The sequence below is a fragment of the Heterodontus francisci genome, chromosome 7, assembly GCF_036365525.1.
Source record: "Heterodontus francisci isolate sHetFra1 chromosome 7, sHetFra1.hap1, whole genome shotgun sequence".
In the NCBI taxonomy this organism is placed as follows: domain Eukaryota; kingdom Metazoa; phylum Chordata; class Chondrichthyes; order Heterodontiformes; family Heterodontidae; genus Heterodontus; species Heterodontus francisci.
Window position 1 is genome coordinate 96,185,950 of NC_090377.1, and position 23,659 is coordinate 96,209,608.

At 45.2% G+C, this 23,659-nt stretch overlaps 1 protein-coding gene across 13 annotated transcripts in view; it reads right to left on the reverse strand.

Moving 5' to 3' along the window:
* hecw2b (HECT, C2 and WW domain containing E3 ubiquitin protein ligase 2b) overlaps positions 1–23,659 on the reverse strand; it is a 431,729-nt gene that overhangs the window by 277,241 nt on the left and 130,829 nt on the right. For 11 of the 13 annotated variants that reach the window (XR_010975402.1, XR_010975398.1, XR_010975400.1 and 8 more), the window contains exon 2: positions 9,913–10,244. Coding sequence is in view for 5 of the 13 variants with exons in the window: in XM_068035672.1 (XP_067891773.1) it covers positions 9,913–10,204 (292 nt within the window). In the remaining 8 variants the exon portion in view is untranslated. Of the gene's footprint in view, positions 1–9,912; positions 10,245–23,659 lie in introns of those variants that run through there. The other 2 variants (XR_010975404.1, XR_010975405.1) reach the window with 2 other exon arrangements.

Genomic DNA, 23,659 nt, shown 5'->3' on the forward strand with positions numbered 1-23,659 from the left:
TCTCAAGTATTCAACATTCCTAACAAATTGTTAATTTCCCGCTTCTGATGCCAACATTTAGCAAAACCCAGCCAAAATATATGAGTTTCTTGCAGTGATCACATGAGCATATGACTAAATTCTGAATTGCTGATTCTGATTTCTGTACCATGAGTAATGGCACGACAACTTGTCTTCGTCTTCTTCTTTGGCCTCCTTGTCTCAGGAGACAATGGGTAAGCGCCTGGAGGTGGTCAGTGGTTTGTGGAGCAGCGCCTGGAGTGGCTATAAAGGCCAATACTAGAGTGACAGACTCTTCCACAGGTGCTGCAGGAAAAAATTGGTTGTCGGGGCTGTTACACAGTTGGCTTCTGTCTTTTCTCCTGCCAACTGCTAAGTCTCTTCGACTCGCCACACTTTAGCCCCGCCTTTATGGCTGCCAGCCAGCTCTGGCGATCGCTGATAACTGACTCCCACGACTTGTGATCAATGTCACAGGACTTCATGTCGCGTTTGCAGACGTCTTTAAAGCGGAGACATGGACGGCCGGTGGGTCTGATACCAGTGACGAGCTCGCTGTACAATGTGTCCTTGGGGATCCTGCCATCTTCCATGCGGCTCACATGGCCAAGACATCTCAAGCGCCGCTGACTTAGTAGGGTGTATATGTTGGCCACCTCGAGGACTTCTGCGTTGGAGATGTGGTCCTGCCACCTGATGCCAAGGATTCTCGGGCGGCAGCGAAGATGGAATGAATTGAGATGTCGCTCTTGGCTGACATACGTTGTCCAGGCCTCGCTGCCGTAGAGCAAGGTACTGAGGACACAGGCTTGATACACGCGGACTTTTGTGTTCCGTGTCAGTGCTCCATTTTCCCACACTCTCTTGGCCAGTCTGGACATAGCAGTGGAAGCCTTTACCATGCGCTTGTTGATTTCTGCTTCGAGAGACAGGTTACTGGTGATAGTTGAGCCACTTCCAGAGCGTGGTCGCCGATATTGATGGATGGAGTATTTCTGACATCCTGTCCCATGATGTTTGTTTTCTTGAGGCTGATGGTTAGGCCAAATTCGTTGCAAGCAGCCGCAAACCTGGTCGATGAGATTCTGCAGACACTCTTCAGTGTGAGATGTTAAAGCAGCATAGTCAGCAAAGAGGAGTTCCCTGATGAGGACTTTCCGTACTTTGGTCTTCGCTCTTAGACGGGCAAGGTTGAACAACCTGCCACCTGATCTTGTGTGGAGGAAAATTCCTTCTTCTGAAGACTTGAACGCATGTGAGAACAGCAGGGAGAAGAAAATCCCAAACAGTGTGGGTGCGAGAACACAGCCCTGTTTCACGCCACTCAGGATAAGAAAGAGGTCTGATGAGGCGCCGCGATGCTGAATTGTGCCTTTCATATTGTCATGGAATGAGGTGATGATACTTAGTAGCTTTGGTGGACATCCGATAATTTCTAGTAGTCTGAAGAGACCACGTCTGCTGACGAGGTCAAAGGCTTTGGTGAGATCAATGAAAGCAACGTAGAGGGGCATCTGTTGTTCGCGGCATTTCTCCTGTATCTGACGAAGGGAGAACAGCATGTCAATGGTCGATCTTTCTGCTCGAAAGCCACACCGTGCCTCAGGGTAGACACGCTCGGCCAGCTTCTGGAGCCTGTTTAAAGCAACTCAAGTGAAGACTTTCCCCACTATGCTGAGCAGGGAGATTCCACGGTAGTTGTTGCAGTCACCACGGTCACCTTTGTTTTTATAGAGGGTGATGATATCGGCATCGCGCATGTCCTGTGGTACTGCTCCCTCGTCCCAGCACAGGCAAAGCAGTTCGTACAGTGCTGAGAGTATAGCAGGCTTGGCACTCTTGATTATTTCGGGGGTAAAGCCATCCTTCCCAGGGGCTTTTCCACTGGCTAGAGAATCAATGGCATCACTGAGTCCCAATTTTGTTCGCTTTGCGCCCAGCTCATCCATGACTGGCAGAGACTGGGTTGCATTGAGGGCGGTCTCAGTGACAACATTTTCCCTGGAGTACAGTTCTAGGTAGTGCCCCAACCAGTGGTCCATTTGCTTGCGTTGGTCAGTGATTGTGTCCCCTGATTTAGATTTGAGGGAGGCGATCTTCTTGATGGTTGGGCCAAAAGCTCTCTTAATGCCATCATACATTCCTCTGATGTTTCCGGTGTCGGAGGCCAGCTGAATATGACTGCATAGGTGTTGCCAGTAGTCATTTGGGCAGCGCCTGGCTGTTCTTTGTGCAGCGCCTGGCTGTTCTTTGTGCAGCGCTTCTGGCTGTTTGAAGTGCTACGGATGTTAACTCGCTGGGGGCTTTCCTGTAGTTCAGCAGTGCAATGTGTTTAGCGGCTATGACAGGTTCCAGCTCTTCGAAATGAGATTGAAACCAGTCTGCATTCCGCTTCACACGTTTGCCATAGGTGGTCATAGCTGACTCATCGATGGCATCTCTGATGTGGGCCCACATGGTCTCTGCATCCCCTGTGGGAGTGTTTTGAAGGGCTTTTTCAAGTGAATTCAGAAATTTTTGTAACAGCTGTGGATAAGAAATTCTGCTCGTGTTGATGCGCGGGTGGCCCTTCTGCTTGGAGCGATGCAGCTTCTTTGGTTTGAGTCTAACCTTGCTGCACACCAGGGAGTGGTCGGTGTCGTAGTCCGCACTGTGGAAGCTGCGTGTGATTTGAACACTGTTTAAGGAGGCTCACCTTGTGACGAGGAGGTCCAGCTGGTGCCAACGACGTGATCTTGGCTGCCTCCAAGAAACCTGGTGACAGGGTTTAGTGTGAAACAACGAGTTGGTGATGCAGAGGTTATGATAGGTACACAACTCAAGCAGTCTCTGTCCATTCTCATTCATCCTTCCAATGTATTTATATAGTATTTATATAACACAGTAAAACATCTCAAAGCACTTCACAAAATATGATAACATAAGGAGATATTAGGGCAGATGACCAAAAGCTTAGTCAAAGAGGTAGGTTTTAAGGAGCATCTTAAAGGAGAAAAAAAGGTAGAGAAGCGAGAGAGGTTTAGGGAGGGAATTCCAGAGCTTGGGGCCTCGGCAGCTTAAGACACAGTTGCCAATGATGGAGTAATTAAAAGCTGGGATGTTCAAGAAGTCCGAATTGGAGGTGCTTAGATATCTTGGAGGGTTGTAGGGCTGGAAAGGTTACAGAGATAGGGAGGGGACAAGGCCATAGAGGGACTTGAAAAGAAGGATGAGAATTCTGAAATTGAAGTGTTGCTTAACCGATCACAGGGGTGATGGGTGAACTGGACAGTGCAAGTCAGGACACGGGCAGCAGAGTTTTGGATGACCTGGTTTACAGAGGTTAGAATGTGTAAGCCAGCCGGGGTGTGTTGGGATAAATCAAGCCTAGAGGTAACAAAGACATAGATGAGGATTTCACCAGCAGATAAGCTGAAGCATAGATGGAGTTCGGTAATGTTACAGAGATGGAAATAGACGGCCTTTCTGATGGCGCAGATATATCGTCACAAGCTCATCTCAGTGTCAAAAATAACACCAATGTTGTGAACAGTCTGGTTCGGCCAGGGAGTGGATGAAATCGGTGGCTTGGGAACTGAGTTTGTGGTGGGACCAAAAACAATGGGTTCCGTCTCCCCCATATTTAGGTGAAGGAAATTTCTGCTCATCCAAATCAGAAAAGCAGTCTGACAACTTAGAGACAGTGGAGGGGTCGAGAGAAGTGGTGGTGACACACAACAAGGTGTTGTCAACATACATGGGCAAATCGACACTGTTTTTTCAGTTAATGTTGCAAAGGACAGCATATAATTGAGAAATAGGACGGGAACAAGGATTGATCTTTGGGGGACTCCAAAGGTAACGGTGTGAGAGTAGGAAGAGAAGTCATTGCAGGTGATTCTCTGACTACGACTGGAAAGATAAGAATGGAACCAGCCAAGTGCAGCTCCACCCAGCTAGATGATGGTGGAGAAGAACTGGAGGATGATGGTGTTGTCAACCATGTTAAAGTCTGCAGACAGGTCAAGAAGGACGAGAAGTCACAGGCTCCCCAAATTGGAGGCTTATTTTGGCTTTAAGCTAGGCTGTATAACCATTCATTTTCTGTTTGTCCAAACTGGACAATTTTAACAGATAAGTCAAATAGCTCTTGTAATAATTACAGCCTTCATGTACAATACCCTGATTAGACAGCAAAGCTGTGACCTGACATAATGGAGGAGGTTTGCTTGGATGGCTGTTGGACTCCATCATGGGTTAACAGCATTAGATAGATAGTATCATAGGAATAAATTATATTTCATTGCTAGAGCTTTTCCTCATCTTTCTTCTTTGATTTTCACTCGCGATTTAATGACAAAGATTTGTACAGATTTAAAAAAAAGCACCTAAATTATATTGGAACTGTAGTCCAGGTAAATAAAGCTCCTGAGATTGTGACACTGAGCTCTATGAAACAAAGAAGTGAGACGCCCACATAACATCAGCCGATTTGTATGATTATACTTTGCTTCCATGCTGCTGTACTAGCACTTCATTCTAAAGAGGCTTTAAGCATAAACAACTGCCTTGGAAACAAGTGGTATGTGGTGCCCTTTTCCTAAATATCATCATCTGGTAGAGCTTTGTTCACCCAAAATATCTGGCATCAATACAACGCAAACAACAAATGGCAATTCACCCATTAACAGTGGTGAGAGTGGAGTGAAAGAGAGAGTAAGGTGAAGGGGGAAGAGGTAAAAGCGGAGAGTAGGGGGACAAAGCAAAGGTGAGGAGAAAGAGCAAAGGGGTGGGGGAAAGTGAGGGGAAGGGGAAAAGAGAGAAAAGCAAGGAAGAGAGAGAGACAGCACGAACGAGGGGGGAAGAGAGGAAAGCAAAGAGGATGGGGAACAGCTGGGGGGAGGAGTAAGAATGAGATGCAAGAGTCAGAGAAAAGGTGAGGGGGGGCAGAAAAAGGAAAAGAGTGAGTGGTTGTGAGGGGAAGCGGGAGAGGGCTAAGGGGAAGGGAAAGAGCAAAGGGAAGGGAAGGGGGAAAAGCAAGGGGGGGGGGGAAGAGGGAAGAGTGAGGGGGGGAGAGGTACAGGAAATAGGAAGGGGGAGGGGAAGAGCGAGAGAAGGGGAAGAGAGAGGGGGAGGGGGTAGAGCAAGGAGAGAGGAATAGTGAGGGGAGGAGGAAGAGTGAGGGGAGAATGAGAAGAGCGAGGAAAGAGGGGGAAGTGGGAAGGCGGGGGGACGGGATACAACAAGGTGGAGTGGGAGGAAAATGCGAGTGCAGGGGATAGAACGAGAGGCAGGCAGAGGGGAAAGAGTGAGGAGGGGTAAAAGAAAAAGGGGGAGTGGAAATGCTGAGGGAAGAGGGCAGGGAGGGGTAAAAGCAAAAGGGAGAGGAGGAAGGATAAGGGAAGAGCAAAGAACAAGGGGGAGTGGAAATGGTGGGGAAAGAGCGAGAGGAAGGGAAGGGTGAGGAAGGAGGGAAGGTGAGGGAAGGGTGAGGAAGGAGGGAGGAGGAAGGGAAGGGTGAGGAAGGAGGGAGGAGGAAGGGAAGGGTGAGGAAGGAGGGAGGAGGAAGGGAAGGGTGAGGAAGGAGGGAAGGTGAGGAAGGAGGGAGGAGGAAGGGAAGGTGAGGAAGGAGGGAGGAGGAAGGGAAGGGTGAGGAAGGAGGGAGGAGGAAGGGAAGGGTGAGGAAGGAGGGAGGAGGAAGGGAAGGGTGAGGAAGGAGGGAGGAGGAAGGGAAGGGTGAGGAAGGAGGGAGGAGTAAGGGAAGGGTGAGGAAGGAGGGAGGAGTAAGGGAAGGAGGAGGAAGTGAAGGGTGAGGAAGGGAAGGGTGAGGGAGGGGGAAGGGAAGGGTGAGGGAGGGGGAAGGGAAGGGTGAGGAAGGGAAGGGTGAGGAAGGGAAGGGTGAGGAAGGGAAGGGTGAGGAAGGGAAGGGTGAGGAAGGGAAGGGTGAGGAAGGGAAGGGTGAGGAAGGGAAGGGTGAGGAAGGGAAGGGTGAGGAAGGGAAGGGTGAGGAAGGGAAGGGTGAGGAAGGGAAGGGTGAGGAAGGGAAGGGTGAGGAAGGGAAGGGTGAGGAAGGGAAGGGTGAGGAAGGGAAGGGTGAGGAAGGGAAGGGTGAGGAAGGGAAGGGTGAGGAAGGGAAGGGTGAGGAAGGAGGGAGGAGGAAGGGAAGGGTGAGGAAGGAGGGAGGAGGAAGGGAAGGGTGAGGAAGGAGGGAGGAGGAAGGGAAGGGTGAGGAAGGAGGGAGGAGGAAGGGAAGGGTGAGGAAGGAGGGAGGAGGAAGGGAAGGGTGAGGAAGGAGGGAGGAGGAAGGGAAGGGTGAGGAAGGAGGGAGGAGGAAGGGAAGGGTGAGGAAGGAGGGAGGGAAGGGTGAGGAAGGAGGGAGGAGGAAGGGAAGGGTGAGGGAGGAGGAAGGGAAGGGTGAGAAAGGGGTAGGTTTTAGGGACGGGGAGGGTCGACGGAGGAGTAGGGGGTGAGGGGAAGTGGTGAGGGGAAGCGGTAAGGGAGAGGAAGAGGGGAGCAAGGGAGAGGAAGGGAGTCAGTGATGCAAAGAAAGGGGAGCAACTGAGAGGAAGTGGGAAAGGGGACATTGCGGGAGGTGAGAGGGAGAGGAAGGAAGAGATGGGTATAGGAAGGGTAAAGAAGAAAGAAAAAAACTGAGGAAAAGAGAATTGGAAATAATATTTTAACTGCCAGTGAATGCAAAGTACTCGATTGTGACAAAGCTCACAGTTAGCATGCAAAGCTAAACACTGGTCAGACTACAAAAATCATGAGTACAGAAGCTACTTTCAGGTAGTGTTGCAATATGTTGCGCAATAAAGTTAGTAGTAAAAACAAATCAGTTCCCATAAGTTTGTTTTGATCAAATCTGGTGAAATACCAAGAATCACAAACAGGAAACAGGGCTACTCATCCCAGAACGGTTTTGAACAACTCCTTTCGATTGTTTACATAACAATAGTGAAAGAGACTTGAGAATATGCTGCCTGTCTGCCCTTTCAACATGTGAATGATGTATCCTATGTGACCATGACAAAGGTCCTCCTCATCCTTCTCCTTTGACATGTTTGACCACAGCATCCTCCTCCAAAGCCTCTCCACCATCGTTCAACTGGGTGGGACTGCTCTCGCCTGGTTTCACTCTTGTCTGTCTAATTGTAGCCAGAGTATCACTTGCAATGAGCCCACTACGCTCCTATAGGAGTTTGTTAATGTGCCAGGGAGTTCGGCACTGCAATTTTGGAAGGTGATTCCGGCGAACCCCAATAGTCTGGTGCATGTTAGTGCACAGCTGTCAGGTTCACTGGGGAGCAAAGGGAAAGTGTTTTTTTTTAAATGTTTAAAATTACTAGGAGCCCCAATATTCAGCGTAGGGATGTGTGAGGGAGGAGGATGGGCAGGGTGAGGCAGGAGGATGGTGTAGGGGGTGAGGGGAAGCGGTGAGGGGAAGCGGTAAGGGAGAGGAAGGGAAGGAGCCAGGGAAACAAAGAGGCGAGCAAGGGAGAGGAAGGGAAGAGGCGAGGGAGAGGAAGGGAATCACTGATGGAAAGAAAGGGGAGCATCTGAGAAGAAATTCACCTCCATTCCATTTAATGTTTGGTGCTGTCCCTCTGAGGAGCTGCCTCCTCTCCTCGGCAAGGCAGCATCAGCAGGCCCCATCATGGCTGCTGCTTGCCTTTGCCTCTGACACCAGGCAGGCACCTCCCGCCTCCTGAGGCCGCTCAGCACCAAGCTCGCCTCCTGCCCAATCAGGCCATTAGCATTTAAAAATAGTACCACATGAGCAACACAGCTGAGGTGCAGTGACGGGACCCAGAAATTATCCGGGCATCAGGTTCCCAACCCCAGATTGAAAATCAAGTCCCTGGTGTCTCCCAAGGATCTATCCTTGGCCCCCTCCTATTTCTCATCTATATGCTGGCCCTCGGTGACATCATCCGAAACAGTGTTAGTTTTCACATGTACACGGACAACACCCAGCTCTACCTCACCATCACCTCTCTCAACTCCTCCACTGTTGCTACATTATCCTACTGCTTATCCAACATTCTGTGTTGGATGTGCAGAAATTTCAACCAATTAAATATTGGGAAGACTAAAGCTAATGGGTTGGATTTTACCAGCAGCATTGTGAACCCAACATATGAGACTAAACCAGTCAGTTCACAATCTTCGTGACATATTTGACCCCAAGATGAGCCTCCGACCTCATATTTGTGTCATCATTAAGACCATTTATTTCCACTTCTGTCACATCGCCTGACACTGCCGCTGCTTCAGTTCATCTCCTGCTGAAACTCTCAATCATGCCTTTTTGTTACCTCGAGACTTGATTATTCCCACGCACTCCTGGCTAGTCTTCTACATTCTAACCTCTGTAAACTTGAGGTCATCCAAAACTCTGCTGCCCATGTCTCAACTCACACCAAATCCCATTCACCCTTCGCCCCTGTGCTCGCTGACCTACATTGGTTCCCAAGTCAAGCAATGTCTTGATTTTAAAATTCTCATTCTGGTTTTCAAATCCCTCCATGGCCTCGCCCCCTCCCTATCTCTATAATCTCCTCCAGACCCACAACCCTCCAAGATATCTGTGCTGCTCTATTTCTGGACTCTTCAGCATCCCCGATTTTAATCGCTCCATCATTGGTGGCCGTGCTTTCAGCTGCCTAAGTTCTAGGCTCTGGAATTCCCTCCCTAAACCTCTCCTTCTCTCCACCTCACTTTCTTTTTTTTTTAAAGAGACTCCTTAAAATCTACCTCTTTGACCAAGTTTTTGGTAATCTAATCTAATATCACCTTTTTGTGGTTTGGTGTCATATTTTGTTTTCTAATGCTCCTGTGAAGCATTTTGGGGCGTTTTATTATGTTAAAGGCGCTGTACAAAAATAAGTTATTGTTGTATGGAATTAGGCTCCTAAAAAGGTTGGACAGTCAAACTGCGTGCTTTTTATAAAATTACCAATTCTTTTCGCTTCCTCTCATAATTCTTTACCGGGGTACAGTCTGTACTCTGTGGTAGCTCACCCAAGTTGTTGTTATTCATGTGTAATCTCTAACAGTGAGTGTCAGAAGGCATTACAACTAAGCCCAATTTTGTCCTTACTAAAGATATCTATGCAGATGCATTTCCCGCAGAGGTCTCTGGATATCAATGAGAAGCAGCAAACTTAACTAATTTTCCCCTCCCTAACCCAATGACACAGGCAAATTGTGAGTGCCACAATCTGGGACCTCCTTCAGTAGTATGGCTCAGTTACTCCCTGATTAAACTCACTAAGCCAGAGATGTCATTTTGTTTATCGGCAAAAAAAAAAATTGTGGCAGCATCAATGAACTCTGAGGAGTCAGTAGCTGGCACACTTTCCTTCTTTGTGTGTATGTGAAGGTTTTACAAACATGCTCAGATAGGCCTTGTGTTGTCATGCTAAATAAGCTTAGGTTTTTGCAGAAATATCAAAACCGAACAGTTTTGTTTTAAATTGGAGAATTCTAATCTTATTTCTCTACAGTTCTTTTTTATATATGTCCTTTTTTTAATTATCCTCCTGGAATGCTGCTGCAACTCCACCACAAATTCCTCTGTTTATCAGTGCTGCAGATATGTAGTCTGGGTGACTGATGGTCTAATTTCCCTTCGTTCCGTCGCAGTGAGAAAGTGTCTAGTTTCATCTCTATAGCAGCACAGTTGAGACTGTGCTTGCAAGCACTTCCTTTCCCTCTATGAGGCAGCATGTCAGAGACCTAGTGTGTTGTGTCACCCAGTTTTGCATTATTGTTAAACACATTGTAAAACAGTGAATGGGAGATCCAGAAATTCACGAGATACTGAAAAGGTTGAATAGATTCTCCAAGTGTGCAGAGCTTTCCTGACCTACGTGGCAGTTTTACAAATGATCTTTGAAAGAAAGATATCAATGCAAAAACGTTGTTTACCTATGTGATACAGTCCAATCCAATCTGTGGGGTCCACCTCTTCTTTAATATCCCAGTAGATAATCAGATTCTGTGCTTGTCCAAGTGTGTACTCATACATGCTAGCCGTCAGACTGGAGCGGCTGTCCGAAGTCACCAAATCTGTATCACTGTTTGCTCTGTGGAAATTCAAGTTCTCTGACCTGGAACTCTGAGAAGCCAGGCTCTGCAAGTTTTCAGGACTCAGGGTGTAGCGAAGTTGAGGGTTCCTGCGTCGTACAAAGGACGCATGCTCCCTGGTGGAACCCGCCATTTTAGCTGTATCTTGAAGTCAACTTCTCTGCGTTTAAAATCTGTGCAGGAAGAAAAACAAACCATCAGTGGATTCTGTTATGTGAAAGAGGTCAGTCAAATAAACAAGGTCAGGAATTTGTACTCTGAACTGACTTTCACAAGTAATCTTCTCCCAATCCAGTAAACCACACACCTTATTGACATGCACATTACAAACTTACTAAAGGTTTTGAATATTAACTGTCGAGGAACGTAAAAGTAACACAAATCAATTCTCTTGTGAATTGGCACAGCCACATGGTTTCTAAGTGCAGCTGGCAAGCTCCACCATGTACTGAGTGTTTCTTGTTATGAGCGCAGATAGAGATTCCTGGCAGTATACAATATACAACAGATTTCAAGTCCCAATAACTAAAATGATACAATTCACCCAGTCACAAATGCACTAATGTTAGAGGAATTCTACTCTCCAAAGCCTTTCCAAGCACAGTAAATATTTCTCATTGGTAGCATACCACAGAAATAAGTGTTTATCAACTCCTTCCACAGCACAACAGGCACTTCAATACAAACAGTCTGCCAAATTTTCACAAAGTTTTTTTGAAGACATTCATTGCAAAAAGTACAACCTTCAACTATTATTATGCATAAAACAAAATCCCTGCCTAAAAATGTCAACAACAGCACTGATACCAAACGCAAGAAGGAACTAATCCATGTCAACAAAAGCACGGATTGCAGACGCAAGAAGGAACTAACCCTCTCCTTACTCTTTTGTGGGAGACCTGGATTTGAATCCAGACCCAAATGAACAGAAGAACCTCTTTGCTCCCCAATGCCTAAAATTAACCCAAATGAAAAATCACTGGTTAGTCCCAATCCTGTTTCTAAAGGGTGTAAGTCACAGAATAAAACTACCCTTAATCCTGCACTAACTTGCATTATGTGTCCATTAGTATGATTAGTCCATGGGGCATGTCCATTAGTACATCATCATCATTCAAGGAAACCACATGGAGGCCTGGTGTGAAAAATGTAAATATTATACTGACACAACTGAGAGTCCTCTTCAGAGACTGGTGCATAGGAACACAGAAACATCAGCCCTTCAAGCCTGCTCCACCGTTCGATAAAATCACAGCTGATCTGGATGTGGTCTCAACTCCACTTTCCTGTTTGCCCCCATAACCCTCGACTCTCGTGTCTATCAAAAGTTTATTGAACTCAGCCTTGAATAAATTAAATGATCCAGCCTCCACTGCTTTCTGGGGAAGAGAATTCCACAGACTAACGACCTTTCGAGAAAAAAAAATTCTCCTCATCTCCATCTTAAAAGGCAGACTTCATATTCTTAAACTGTCTTCCCTAGTTCTGGTCTCCCTCACGTGAGGAAACATCCTCCCGATATCCACTCTATCATGCCCCCTCAGGTTCTTATGTGTTTCAAAATCGTCACCTCTCATTCTTCTAAACTCCAACGCCTAATCTTTTCAACCTTTCTTCATAAGATAAGCCATTCATCCCCGGAATTAGTCAAGTGAACCTTCTCTGAACTGCTTCTAATGCAATTATATCCTTTTTCAAATAAGGAGACTAAAACTGCACACAGTATTCCAGATGTGGTCTCACCAAGGTCCTGTACAGCTGCAGTAAAACCTGCCTACTTTTATACTCTATTTCCCCTTGCAATAAATGCCAACATTCCATTTGCCTTCCTAATCACTTGCTGTACCTGCATACTAACTTTTTGTGATTCATGTACCACAGCACCCAGAGCCCTCTGTACCACTGAGTTCTGCCATCTCTGTCCATTTAAATAGTATACAACTTTTCGATTCTTCCTGCCAAAGTGGACAAGTTCACATTTTCCCACATTATACTCCATCTGCCAAATTTTTGCCCACTCATTTAACCTATCTATATCCTTTTGTATTCTCAACCTCCTCTTGACAACTTACTTTCCTTCCTATCTTGGTGTCATCGGCAAATTTAGCTACCATACATTCGGTCCCTTCATCTAAGTCATTGATACAAGTTGTAAATAGTTGAGGCCCCAGCAGTGATCCCTGTGACACTCCACTAGTTACAGCTTGCCAATATGAAAAAGATCCATTTATCCCTACTCCCTGTTAGCTAAACAGTCCTTTATCTATGCTAATATGTTATTCCCTAAACCATGTGCTCTAATCTTTGATGTGGCACATTATCAAATGCCTTTTGGAAATCTAAGTACACCACATCTACAGGTTCCCCTTTATCCACAAAGAGCAGGATAAATCCAACCCGGCCATTTACCGCCCTGTCAGCCTGCTCTCGATCGTCAACAAAGTGATGGAAGAGGTCGTCAACAGTGCTATCAAGCGACACTTGCTCAGCAATGTGGGCGGCACAGTGGCGCAGTGGTTAGCACTGCAGCCTCACAGCTCCAGCGACCTGGGTTCAATTCTGGGTACTGCCTGTGTGGAGTTTGCAAGTTCTCCCTGTGTCTGCGTGGGTTTTCTCCGGGTGCTCCGGTTTCCTCCCACAAGCCAAAAGACTTGCAGGTTGGTAGGTAAATTGGCCATTATAAATTGCCCCTAGTTTAGGTAGGTGGTAGGGAAATATAAGGACAGGTGGGGATGTGGTAGGAATATGGGATTAGTGTAGGATTAGTATAAATGGGTGGTTGATAGTCAGCACAGACTCGGTGGGCCGAAGGGCCTGTTTCAGTGCTGTATCTCTAAACTAAACATGCTCACTGATGCTCAGTTTGGGTTCAGCCATGGCCACTCAGCTCCTGACCTCATCACAGCTTTTGTCCAAACATGGACAAAAAAGCTGAACTCCAGAGTGAGATGAGAGTGACTGCCCTTGACATCAAGGCAGCATTTGACTGAGTATGCCATCAAGGAGCCCAAGCAAAACTGGAGTCAATGGGAATCGGGGGAAAACTCTCTGCTGGTTAAACATAGAAAATAGGAGCCATTCGGCCCTTCGAGCCTGCTCCGCCATTCATTATGATCATGGCTGATCATCCAACTCAGTAGCCTGTTCCCGCTTTCACCCCCTACCCTTTGATCCCTTTAGATCCAAGAGCTATATCTAACTCCTTCTTGAAAACATACAATGTTTTGGCCTCAACTGCTTTCTGTGGTAGCGAATTCCACAGGCTCACCACTCTCTGGGTGAAGAAATTTCTCCTCATCTCAGTCCTGAATGGTTTACCCCGTGTCCTTAGACTATGACCCCTGGTTCTGGACTCCCCCACCATGGGGAACATCCTTCCTGCATCTACCCTGTCAAATCCTGTTAGAATTTTATAGGTTTTTATGAGATTCCCCCTCACTCTTCTGAAATCCAGCAAATATAATCCTAATCGACTCAATCTCTCCTCATACGTCAGTCCTGCCATGCCAGGGATCAGTCTGGTAAACCGTCGCTGCACTCCCTCTATAGCAAGAACATCCTTCCTCAGATAAGGAGACTAAAACTGCACACAATATTCCAGGTGTGGCCTCAACAAGGTCCTGTATAATTGCAGCAAGGGATCTTCTGTACTCGAATCCTCTTGCTTTGAAGGCCAACATACCATTTGCCTTTTTTACCGCCTGTTGCACCTGCATGCTTACCTTCAGCGACTGGTGTACGAGAACACCCAGGTCTTGCTGCATATTCTCCTCTCTCAATTTATAGCCATTTAGATAATCTGCCTTCCTGTTTTTGCTACCAAAGTGGATAACCTCACATTTATCCACATTATACTGCATCTGCCATGCATTAGCCCACTCACTCAACTTGTCCAAATCACCCTGAAGCCTCTCTGCATCCTCCTCACAACTCACCCTCCCACCCAGTTTTGTGTCACCTGCAAATTTGGAGATATTACATTTAGTTCCCTCATCTAAATCATTAATGTATATTGTGAATAGCTGGGGTCCTAGCAACAATCCCTGCGGTACCCCACTAGTCACTGCCATTCGGAAAAAGATCCCTACTCTTTGTTTCCTGTCTGCCAAACGATTTTCTATCCATTGCAATATACTACCCCCAATCCCATGCGCTTTAATTTTACATGCTAATCTCTTATGTGGGACTTTGTCGAAAGCCTTCTGAAAGTCCAAATAAACCACATCCACTGGCTCCCCCTCATCAACTCTACTAGAGCCATAGAGAGATACAGCACTGAAACAGGCCCTTCAGCCCACCGAGTCTGTGCCAACCATCAACCACCCATTTATACTAATCCTACATTAATGCCATATTCCTTACCACATCCCCACCTTCCCCTACCACCTACCTACACTAAGGGCAATTTACAATGGCCAATTTACCTGTCAACCTGCAAGTCTTTGGCTGTGGGAGGAAACTGGAGCACCTGGCGGAAACCCACACGGTCACAGAAAGAACTTACAAACTCTGCACAGGCAGTACCCAGAACTGAACCCGGGTTGCTGGAACTGTGAGGCTGCAGTGTTACCCACTGTGCCACTAGTTATATCCTTGAAGAATTCTAGTAGATTTGTCAAGCATGATTTCCCTATCGTAAATCCATGCTGACTCTGCCCGATTCTACCACTGTTCTCTAACTGCTCTGCTATAAATTCTTTGATAATGGACTCTTGAATTTTCTCCACTACTGACGTCAGGCTGACTGGTCTATAATTCCCTTCTTTCTCTCTACCTCCCTTTGTAAATAGCGGGCTTACATTAGCTACCCTCCAATCTGTAGGAACTGTTCCAGAGTCTATAGAATCTTGGAAGATGATCACCAATGCATCCACTATTTCTAGGGCCACTTCCTTAAGTACTCTGGGATGCATACCATCAGGCCCTGGGGATTTATCGGCCTTCAATCCCATCAATTTCCCCAACAACATTTCTCTACTAATACTGATTTCTTTTAGTTCCTCTCTGTCACTAAGCCCTGTGTTCCCTGTGTTGGAGTCATACCTAGCACAAAGGAAAGTGGTTGCGGTTGTTGGAGGTCAATCATCTCAGTTCCAGGACATCACTGCAGGAGTTCCTCAGGACAGTGTCCTAGGCCCAACCATCTTCAGCTGCTTCATTAATGACCTTCCCTCTATCATAAGGTCAGAAGTGGGGATGCTCGCTGATGATTGCACAATGTTCAGCACCTTTTGCAACTCCTCAGATACTGAAGCAGCCCATGTCCATTTGCAGCAAGACCTGGACAACATCCAGACTTGGGCTAATAAATGGCAAGTAACATTTGCGCCACACAAGTGCCAGACAATGACCATCTCAAACAAGAGAGAATCTAACTATCTCCCCTTGACATTCAATGGCATTACGATCGCTGAATTCCCCACTATCAACATCCTGGGCATACCATTGACCAGAAACTGAACTGGACCAGCCACATAAATCCTGTGTCTACAAGAACAGGTCAGAGGCTGGGAATTCTGTGGCGAGTAATTCACCTCCTGTCTCCCCAATGCCTGTCCACTATCTTAAAGGCACAAGTCAGGAGCGTGATGGAATACTCTCCACTTGCCTGGATGGGTACAGCTCCAACAACATTCAACAAGCTCAACACCATCCAGAACAAAGCAGCCCACTTGATTGGCACCCCATCCACCATCCTCAACATTCACTCCCTTCACCACCAAAGCACAGTGGCAGCAGTGTGCACCATATACAAGAGGCCCTGCAGCAACGCACCAAGGCTTCTTTGACAGCACCTTCCAAACCCATGGCCTCTACCACGTGATGCATGGGAACACCATCACCCGCAAGTTCCCCTCCAAGCCACACACCATCCCGACCTGGAACTATATCACCGTTCCTTCACCGTCATTGGCTCAAAATCCTGGAACTCCCTTCCCAACAGCACTGTGGGTGTACCTGCACCCCACGGACTACAGCAGTTCAAGAAGGCAACTCACCACCACCTTCTCAAGGGCAACAAATGCTGGCCTAGCCAGCAACGTCCATATCCCACGAACGAATAAAAAAACCTTGCTAATAAATTAGTTAAACATGATTTCCCTTTCACAAAACCATGTTGACTCTGTCTGATCCCATTATGACAGACCTATGACAGATTAATTGCTTAGTGCACTCTAGTGTCATGATATTAAGCAAATGCACCTTGTATAAATGGTAACAACCCCAAGGTAGAAGAACCATAGAATCTTATATCACCAAAGGAGACCATTTGGTCCATCATGGCTGCACTGGTAAATTTACAAGTTTAATCGACACTGGTCATCAAGACCAATGGCTGGTAAATCTGGTACATTTATCACAGGAATGCTTTGAGATCTGTCCAATGGAAGCCAGTAGTATTAGCAAAGCACAAAATAAATTCAATTGAAATTTTGAAGACAGATTGATAGATTTTTGTTGGTTATGGGTATCAAAGCATATGAATCAAAGGTGAGTCAATGCAGTTAAGATACACATCAGCCATCATCTGAGTGAGTGGCAGAGCGGACTCAAGAGGCCGAATGGGCTACTTCTGTTCCTATGATCCAATATGAAATTCAAATTCAATTGGGGTATAAAAAAAATGCACAGGAAACTTAAATCTGTACCCAACCTGTGCCATCTCCCTTGAGGGTCTTCAGAGTTTAGACTACTTTCATAAAATGGAACAAGTGTTCAGTTTTATAGCAATGCAACCTGCAACTTTAGTGCAAAGGTTCACAAAATAAAAAAACACAAAATGCACAATTACGAGGGATGATTTTCACAAAGCATATCCTTGCACAGGATTTACTCTTTTTTTTGGAAAAGCATTTAAAAAATGTTTTTAAAGAATTTAAAACTCTCATCCTTATTTTCAAAACCTTCCATGGCCTCGCCCCTACGTAGCTCTGCAATCTCCTCCAGCCCTAGAACCCTCTTTGATATCTGTGCTCCTCTACTTCTAGCCTCGTGAGTAAACCTGATTTTAATCCCTCCAACACTGGGCAGCTGTGCCTTCAGCTGTCAAAGCCCCGAGCTTTGGAATTCCCTCTCGAAACCTCTCCGTGTCTATGCCACACTTTCCTCCTTTAAGACATACCTTTACAACCTACCTCTTTCACCAAATTGCCCTCATATCTCCTTACGTGGCCCTGTGTCAAATTCTGTTTGATATCACTCCCAAGAAGCACCTTCGGGCATTTTACTATGTTAAAAGTGCTTTATAAATATATGTTGTTAATAAAAGATTTACACAAAAATTGTGATAATGCCAGTGTAGAAAGCATGTATGAACCAATGTGAGACATCATGGAGTGCCTGATGTTTGATAACACACATCCTGCCTGTAGTGCTAAAGACTTATACTCCAGCACTAGCTACACCTCTAGCCAAACTGTTCCAGGCCAGATACAACACTGAAACCGACCCAACAAAGTGGAAAATAACCCAGCTATGTCCTGTTCATAAAAATTAGAAGAAATCCAATCCTGCCAATTAGCACTCATCAGCCAATCTCAATCATCAGTAAAATGATGGATGGGGTCATTGACAGCACAACATGCAGCACTTAATCACCAATAACCTATGCACCAATGCTCAGTTTGGGTTCTGCCTGAACCATTCAGCTCCAGACCTCAATAGGGCCTTGGTCCAAGCTTGGAAAAAAGCACTGAATTCCAGAGGTGAGATGAGAGTGACTGCCCTTGACATCAATGTAGCATTTGACCGAGTGTGGCATCAAGGAGTGCTGGTAAAATTGAAGTCAATGGGAATCATGGAGAAAACTCTCCACTGGCTGGAGTCATACCTAGCACAAAGGTAGATAGTTGTGGTTATTGGAAACCAATCATCTCAGTTATTGTCTCAGGACATAGTTGCAGTAGTTCCTCAGAGCAGTGTCCCCTAGGCTTAACCACCTTCAGCTGCTTCATCAATGACCTTCCCTCCATCATAAAGTTAGAACTGGAGATGTTTGCTGATGATTACACAGAGTTCAGTACCACTCACAACTCCTCAGATAACAAAGCAGATCATTCCAGCATGCAGCAAGTCCTGGACAACATTCAGGCTTCGGCTGATGAGCGGCGAGCAATGCTTCTGCTAAGCTTCACAAATGCGCGGCAACCTGAAAGGTTGTGATAAATAATGCATGTGAACAGCAGGCAAAAAAATTAAAAGGGACAATGCACTGAAAAAAGCATGGCGCGTACAACAACTGAATTTTCAAGGGAACACCGGGCAGCATATAACATTTGCACCACACAAGTGCCAGGTAATGACCATCTCCTAAAAGAATCAAACCAGCTCCCCTTGACATTCAATGGCCAAATCCCCCACCGTTGACATCCTGGAGGTCACCATTCACCAAAAACTTACCTGCACCAACCACCTAAGTACTGTGCCTACAAGAGCTGAGCCTGGTATGCTGGATGTTCTGTGGCAAATGACTCACCTCCCAATTCCCCGAAGTCTTTCCACCATCTACAAGGCACAAGTCAGATGTGATGGAATACTCTGCCTGGATGAGTGCAGCTTCAACAACACTCAAGACGTTTGACACCATCCAGGACAAAGCAGTCTGTTTGTTACGTACCTCATCCACCACCTAGATATTCATCCCTCCACAACCTGTGCACTGTGGGTGCTGTGTGTACCGTTTACAAGATGCGCCACAGCAACCCACTGAGACTTCTTGAACAGGATCTCCCAAACACACAACCTCTACCACATAAAAGGACAAGGGCAAGTGCCTGGGAACGCCATCACCTACAAACTCCCCTTCAAGTAACACACCATCCTGACTTGGAAATATAGCATCATTCCTTCATCATCACTGGGTCAAATCCCTGGAACTCCCTACTTAATAGCACTGTAGGAGCACCTACTCCACACAGACTGCAGCAGTTCAAATAGGCAGCTCACCACCACCTTCTCAAGGGTAATTAGGGATGGGCAATAAATGCTGGCATAGCCAGCGAAACCCACATCCCATGAATGAATAAAAAAACATAATCACAGGCATATTTCTACTTTGCGCTTAACTCATTGATACTATTTAAGAAGCAACCAATTCCTTAAGTGCAAACGAGACAAGTAAGCAAGCATAACTTCATGGATTCAACAATGAGTGCACAGATAGCTAGCATTCTTCCCTTTCTCTCAAAGCATTCTTTAATACTTTTGGCTTCAATTGGTTTCAATCTATTCACAAGTGCCTCTACGATCTATTCTACCGCATTCTAACTGGCAAAGGTTATTACAAAATACCAAAAGCTCAAACTCCACCCCCAAAATGAACTACTCATTTTCAGTACTTTTTTTTAATTACTTTCAAATTCCGAAGAGGTTTGTTCAGTTCAGTGAGTCAGGTACAGCAACGTTATTCAGCGATTTGAATAATAAATAGTCCTACTACAAAATGCTAGAAAACCTGTTAAAATACTGAGTTTTCATTCTACCACATTTCACAGACAGAAAGCCAAGCAACTCCACCAGTTATATGGTTCAGCATTAATGGAAAATATATACAGCAATTCTTCTCACAGATGTGTTGCATTCGGCCCTGACAAAAAAGTAACTGATTTGTACAGCAGATTTCTGCAAAATTCAGCTTCAGCGTGTATATCAACTAAGTTCAAGCAGAAGGAGCTAGCAAAATTAACGTTTTGTTGGTTAGTCCTTAGCAAATAGTTCTAGACATTTCACCTATGTCAGGAGTGTGTTAACATGCCACACGAGCAAAAAAAAATGCACTGGTGATCACTTGGAACCAGTAGTCCAGTGCATTGAAGTGAGTGATGGTACTGATTACATGTGCCAATATCCTTTGCTGGTATCTCATGATCTTGATGCCCATCATTTTTCTTGATGGCAGCTCAATAATGCAGATCCTTGATCATCTCCTACTGCAGACAGCTAATGCATATCTACTTCTCCAACAGTAACCCAATCGTACAAAACATTGGTACGAACAGTGGAGCAGCAAATTGCTCAATTCCAATGTTGTGGTGTGTTGGTTTGTGTCATTTCTTAGCAAAGAGTGCAAATTGGTACATTACAACACTTCAAAAAGTACTTCATTGGTTGCAAAGTGCTTTGGGACGTCCTGAGGTCATGATAGGTGCTATATAATTGCAAGTCTTTCTTTTTTAAATCTCATTTTCTAACAATGGCTGTTAATACAGTTTTCCACCAATGGAAATTTCCTTCACTGGCAGTAATCTGATGGTCACTGCCAATGATGCAACCAATGGAGCAACATAATAATGGCCCAGTGGCAATAATACCCAATGGCACTAATGTCAGTAATTGTATTTGTATCCATAAGTCGCCAGGTAGAATTAGCCACATTGCAAATTCGTTACTTGGAACAGATATGTAATGTCGTGCAAGTTTGTCACCATGTAGTGGTAAGAATGTTGGAACTATTGGAAAATCAGCCCAATGGTTAGTCCAGTTTACACATATATATTAAAAATGCACAATCAAATGTGTCCTTACAGTGAGGAAGCAAGCCGTATAATACACAATGTCATTGTTGATATCGTTGCTACAATGGAAACTTGGCTTAAGGAGGGGCAGAATGGCAACTCAACATGACTGGATAAGAGTTTTCAGGCAGGATAGAGAGGGAGATAAAAAAGGAGGGGGTGTAGCATTATTAGTTAAGGAATCAATAACAGCTTTGAGGAGGTATGATATGTTAAATGAATCATCAAATGAGGCCATATGGGTGGAGCTCAGAAATAGAAAAAGGGCAGCCACACTACTAGGAGTGTACTATAGACCCCCAAATAGTGAGAGGGAGGTAGAAGAACAAATATGTAGGCAAAGTTCTGAGTGCAAAAACTATAAGGGCAATAATAGTTGGGGATTTCAACTACCCCAATATCAACTGGGATACAAACAGTGTGAAGGGCACAGAGGGGACAAAATTCTTGAACTGTGTTCAAGAAAACTTTTTTAGCCAGCATGTAACAAGCCCAATGAGAAGGGGTGCAATTCTAGATTTAGTCTTCTGTAATGAAGCTGGGCAAGTGGAGGAAGTAACAGTGGGTGACCATTTTGGAGACAGTGACCATAATACAGTAAGTTTTAGCATAATCATGGAAAAGGACAAGATAAAACAGGAGCAAAAGTTCTAAATTGGGGGAAGGCAAATTTTAAGAAACTGAGAGGTGACCTGGCGAAAGTGGACTGGATACAGCTACTTGAAGGAAAATCAGTGGCAAACCAGTGGGAGGCATTCAAAAGCGAGATACTACAGGCACAGTGTAGGCATGTCCCCACAAAGATAAAGGGTGGCACTGCCAAATCTAGAGCCCCCTGGTTATCTAGAAACTTACAGGGCAAGATAAAGCAGAAAAAGAAAGTTTATGACGATCACAAAAATCTTAATACATTAGAAAGCCGATAGGGGTATAGAAAGTGCAGGAGTGAAGTCAAAAAGGAAATTAGAAAAGCAAAGAGAAGACATGAAAAATTATTGGCAGGTAAAATCAAGGAAAACCAAATATGTTTTATCAGTACATTAAGAGCAAGAGGATAACTGAGGAAAAGGTAGGGCCTAACAGAGATGTACAAGGGAACTTATGAGTGGATGCAAAAGATGTGGGCAGGATTCTTAATGAGTTTTTTGTCTCTGTCTTCACAAAGGAGAGGGTGGATGTAGACCTTGTAGTTAAAGAGGAGTGTGAATTATTAGATATGATAAGCATAATGAGAGAAGAAGTACTAGAGGGTCTGACATCCTTGAAAGTGGATAGATCGTCAGGGCCGGATGGATTGCATCCCAGGTTGTTAAAGGAAGCCAGGGAGGAAATAGCCGATGCACTGAGGATCATCTTCAAATCCTCACTAGATACAGGAGAGGTTGCAGACGATTGGAGGTCTGCGAACATTATACCATTGTTTAAAAAGGATGTGAGACATCAGCCAAATAATTATAGGCCAGTCAGTGGTCAGTGGTGGGTAAATTGTTAGAATCTATTCTGCGGGACAGGATAAACTGCCACTTAGAAAGGTACGGATTCATCAGGGATAGTCAGCATGGATTTGTTAAGGGAAGGTCATGTCTTACTAACTTAATTAAGTTTTTTAAGGAAGTAACAAGAAGGGTTGATGAGGGTACTGCAGTGGATGTGGTCTACATGGATTTAGTAAGGCATTTGACAAGGTCCCAATAGCAGACTGGTCAGTAAAACGAAAGGCAATGGGATACAGGGGAATGTCGCAGGTTGGATCCAGAATTGGCTCAGGGCCAGGAAACAAAGGGTAGTAGTCAATGGATGTTTTTGTGAGTGGAAAGCTGTTTCCAGTGGCGTTCCACAGGGCTCAGCATTGGGTCCCTTGCTGTTAGTGGTATATATTAATGATTTGGACTTAAATGTGGGAAGCATGATTGGAAAATTTGCTGATGACACAAAAATTGGTCATGTAGTTGATAGTGAAGTGGACAGCCGTAGATTCCAGAAATATACCAACGGTTTGGTTGAGTGGACGGAAAAGTGGCAAATGGAATTCAATCCAGAAAAGTGTGAGGTAATGCATTTGGGGAGGGCAAATAAAGCGAGTGAATACACAATAAATGGAAGGATATGTCCACAGGTCCCTGAAGGTGGCAGGACAGGTATATAGATAGGTGAAGAAGGCATATGGAATGCTTTCCTTTATTGGCCAAGGTAAAGAATTCAAAAGCAGGGATGTAATGCTGAAACCGTATAAAAAGCTGGTTCGGCCATAGTTGGAGTTTTGCGTACCGTTCTGGTCACCACATTACAGAAAGGACATAATTGCTCTGGAGAGAGTACAGAGGAGATTTACAAGAATGTTGCCAGGGCTCATAAGTTGCAGCTATGAGCAAAGATTGGATAGGCTAGGGTTGTTTTCCTTAGAACAGAGGAGGCTGAGGGGTGAATTAATAGAGGTGTACAAATTATGACTGGTTTCCCCTAGCAGAGAGGTCAGTTACCAGGAGGCACAGATTTAAGGTGATTGGTAGAAGGGTTAGAGGGGACATGAGGGAAAACTTTTTCACCCAGAGGGTAGTGGGTGTCTGGAATTTACTTCCAGGAACAATGGTGGAGGCAGAAACCCTCAATTCTTTTGAAAAGGTACCTGGACATGCACTTGAAATGCTGTAACCGACAAGGCTATGGACCAGGTGCTGGAAGGTGAGATTAGGTTGGGCGGCTAATTTTTTCAGCCGGCACGGACACGATGGGCTTAATGGCCTCCTTCTGTGCCGTTGTTTTTCTATGGTTCTATGAGTATAGCACACACCACACAATCCCAAACTCAGCAAGTTCCACATTAACAACAGCCTGCCACAATGATGGGTGCTATTGATAAAGCAAGTAACCAAACATTAATTGAAATAAATAGCATATATTATTTACAGAACAACAAATACCAGAAATGTTCATTTAATATAATTATGGGGATTCAAATAAACCACTTCAACTTTGTTATTCAAATACATAATGCCATCTGAACCACTATTATTGTCTGTACAAAGGACTGCCTCTTGAGCCACATTTACATACTACCCTACCCCGCTCCCACA